At 54.8% G+C, this 3013-nt stretch overlaps 1 protein-coding gene across 1 annotated transcript; it reads right to left on the minus strand.

Annotated features, from left to right (window-relative positions):
- Positions 1 to 465: 465 nt before the first annotated feature.
- On the minus strand, positions 466 to 2364 carry LOC124671522 (probably inactive leucine-rich repeat receptor-like protein kinase IMK2). Its single transcript, XM_047207888.1, has 3 exons — positions 2330 to 2364; positions 1196 to 2229; positions 466 to 1100 (listed from the first exon to the last, which is right to left on the minus strand). Exons 1-3 carry the CDS (start codon positions 2362 to 2364, stop codon positions 466 to 468), a joined length of 1704 nt encoding a protein of 567 aa, XP_047063844.1.
- Between the last annotated feature and the right edge of the window lie 649 nt (positions 2365 to 3013).

The following is a 3013-nucleotide window of genomic DNA, read 5'->3' on the forward strand; positions in this document are numbered from 1 at the left end:
AAGAAGCATTAAGATCAATGCGAGAAGTATTTTCAACAAAGATTTGTATTTTATCAATGAGAAATAACTTTGTACACGCAGGAATGGGTGCGGAAGCTATCGTTACCGTTCAGAGCAGCTAGTTGCTATGAGATCTGGAAAAGATAACAAGCTAAAGATTCCCTGCGTGCACCTCCCTTTCATCTCTCTGGGCAGTGGAGAAGAGATAGGAAACAACATAAAGCCAGTACAGCAGACAGGAACACGGGATTCCTGGGTCATGCCGTTCTCCCGGGTCATCTCCTTCCTCCATCCCATTCCCTGCGTGAGCTCTTGCCTCGTCGCCTCCTCTCCCAAATTTTCGCTCCCCCGTTTTTCCGACCATGTCAAACCAAGGGTCAAATATCTGTCTAACTAAACCTCTCGATTTGACGATTTGCTTTCTTCTTCCACTACTAATCCGTGCAAGTTGGGGCAGCAGTTGCGCTACGCATTGCTTGTAGAGGCAACAGCATGGCCTTCGTCGGTCTGTTCGGCGCCGCCCTCTGGTCCAGGTCCAGGCCGGATCGCCTCGAGCTGCCGCAGCACCTCCCGTGCCTCGGGGCGGGCCGACGGCGACGTCTCGACGCACTGCAGCGCGAGCTTGAGCGTGTCCATGAGCTCGTCCCCCTCCGGGCCAGTGGCCGCGTCGCGCATGAGCTCGAGGTCGAACACCTCGCTGGTCCACTCCTCCTTGACGATGGACCGGACCCAATGCGGCAGGTCCATGCCGTTGGTGGTGTCGGCGGGGGATTTGCCGGTGAGGAGCTCGAGGATGATGACGCCGAGGCTGTACACGTCGGTCTTGGTGCCGGCCTTCTTGAGCTTGGACAGCTCCGGCGCGCGGTAGCCCAGGGCGCCCGCGGCGGCAAGCACGCTTGAGTTGGCGGCGGCCGTCATTAGGCGGGAGAGGCCAATGTCGGCGATCTTGGGGCTGGAGTCGTCGTCGAGGAGGACGTTGCTTGCAGCGAGGTTGCCTTGAACGATGCTCATGTCGTCGTGGAGGTGGGTGAGCCCACGGGCTGTCCCCTTGGCGATCACCATCCGCGTCGCCCAGTCCACCGGCGTGTTCGGAGCCCGAGCTGGAGGCCGTCGGAATTGTAGTTATAATGTCAGAACTCGAAATTACAGAGTTGAGTTCAGCTTCAGTGGATGAAAAAGTTCGAAGCAATCTGACCGTGCAAGAAGGCGGAGAGGCTGCCCTTGGGCATGTAATCGAAGACGAGCAGCTTCTCCCCCTTGGGGCCGAGGTAGTAGGCTCTGAGCGACAGCAGGTTCTGGTGCCGGACCTTGCCGAGCGCCGCTGCCTCGGCCTCGAACTCCTTGTGCCCCTTGGTGATCTTCTCCCGCAGGCGCTTCGCAGCCACCATGTTGCCGTCCTCCAGCGTCGCCTTGTACACGGTGCCGTACGTGCTCTTCCCCATGATCTCGGCGGTCGCGCAAAGCAGGTCGTCGGCGGTAAACGCCAGTGGCCCGTCGAAGTGGACCAGCTTGCCGCCCACGTCGCCGCCGGACTCCGCCTCTGACGCACCCGGCTTCTGGCCTCGCCCGGCAGCCGCGGCGGCGCCGGCGTCCTTCCTGGACGGCTCCTTCCCGCTCCGCGTGCTGCTGCCGTTGGACCTCCTCTTCCTCGTCAGTAAACAGAGCAGGAGGCAGCAGAGAGAGAGCAGGATGAGGGCGCCGATGACGATCCCGGCGATGATGAGCGTGAGGTCCTTGGCGCTGAACTTGCGGAGGCCGTGGCGCCCCTGTGCGCCGGACGATGCCGGTGTTCCGGGGGAGGGAGACACGGGGCAGGGCGGCGAAGAAGCAGAGTAGCCGCAGAGCAGCGCGTTTCTGGCGAAGGAGTCGGCGCCGAACTTCTGCAGGAGCGGGGCTGGCACCGCGCCGGAGAGGTTGTTGTTGGAGACGTTGAATGCCTGGACTTGCCCCGCCGGGCATTGCCTGCAAGCGGAGGGGATGGGCGGCGGAGAGGGCGCGCCGGCGGAGCATCCGTGCCGGTCAGAACAGGGGGCACCAGGCGGGGGAGGGCGGGATACAGAGGAGGCCCGAGGCGCGCCGGCGGCGACGACGGAGGATTTGGACAGAGAAAACCTTGAGGGGGACAGAAAAATGTGAGGAGCGTCGAGGACTCGAGGGCAGTCGCTCTTGTCCGGTTCGACCGTCCGGGGTAGATTCTCCGTGTCGACCGGAGCGAAGGATGGGGCCCGACTTGGGAAAACAGTAAAACGACGCGACAAATGAAAGAAATCCTCCTCTTCTCTTTTTTCCGGATCTCAAAGCAACCAACATTGTGGACGGTACAGATTACTTCCGCACCCATACCTGCGTGTACAAAATCCACATTCTTTATCAATATGAGTCTTAGAAGACCCTTTCTCTGTACACTTAGGTTCACTACTTTCATCAAATGGATTTTCAGGAACAATCCAAAATTCTTTTCCCAGGCTTCATGCATTGCTACTAATTTGAAAGGTATTGGTATTTTACCTTCTCTACTATTTTTGGTTTGTTTAAGTGTACCAAAGATATCTACACATGAGCCTAGCTTATCAAACCGATCAAAAACTTTCCTAGCTTCTATAACCACATCTTTAAATTCTCGGAGCAAAATTCTAGGATAAAATATTTCTTTTCCATCATCCTCAATTTCATGAAGTGTAAGAAACATTTGCTGCATAAAAGGATTAAGGCTAAGAAACCTAGCCTCCAGCATTTTAACTAAACAAGTTGCAGCAGTTTCATAATCGAGCAAGTACTACCCGGGATTTATCCTCAATATCTTTATGCTTGCTAACATGATTGAAGAATTTTTCGATGTTATATTTCCCAATTATAGAACCACTACCTACATATAGGTCCTTCAAATCGTACTTAGGAATCAACATAATGAACTAGAAACAAAATAACAACTATGTAAGAAACTATTTTTTGTGTTTTTGATATAATTAAAGCAAACAAAACAAAATAAAGTAATCTAAGCAAACCATAACAA

Source organism: Lolium rigidum, chromosome 7, assembly GCF_022539505.1.
Source record: "Lolium rigidum isolate FL_2022 chromosome 7, APGP_CSIRO_Lrig_0.1, whole genome shotgun sequence".
NCBI classification, from domain to species: Eukaryota; Viridiplantae; Streptophyta; class Magnoliopsida; order Poales; family Poaceae; genus Lolium; species Lolium rigidum.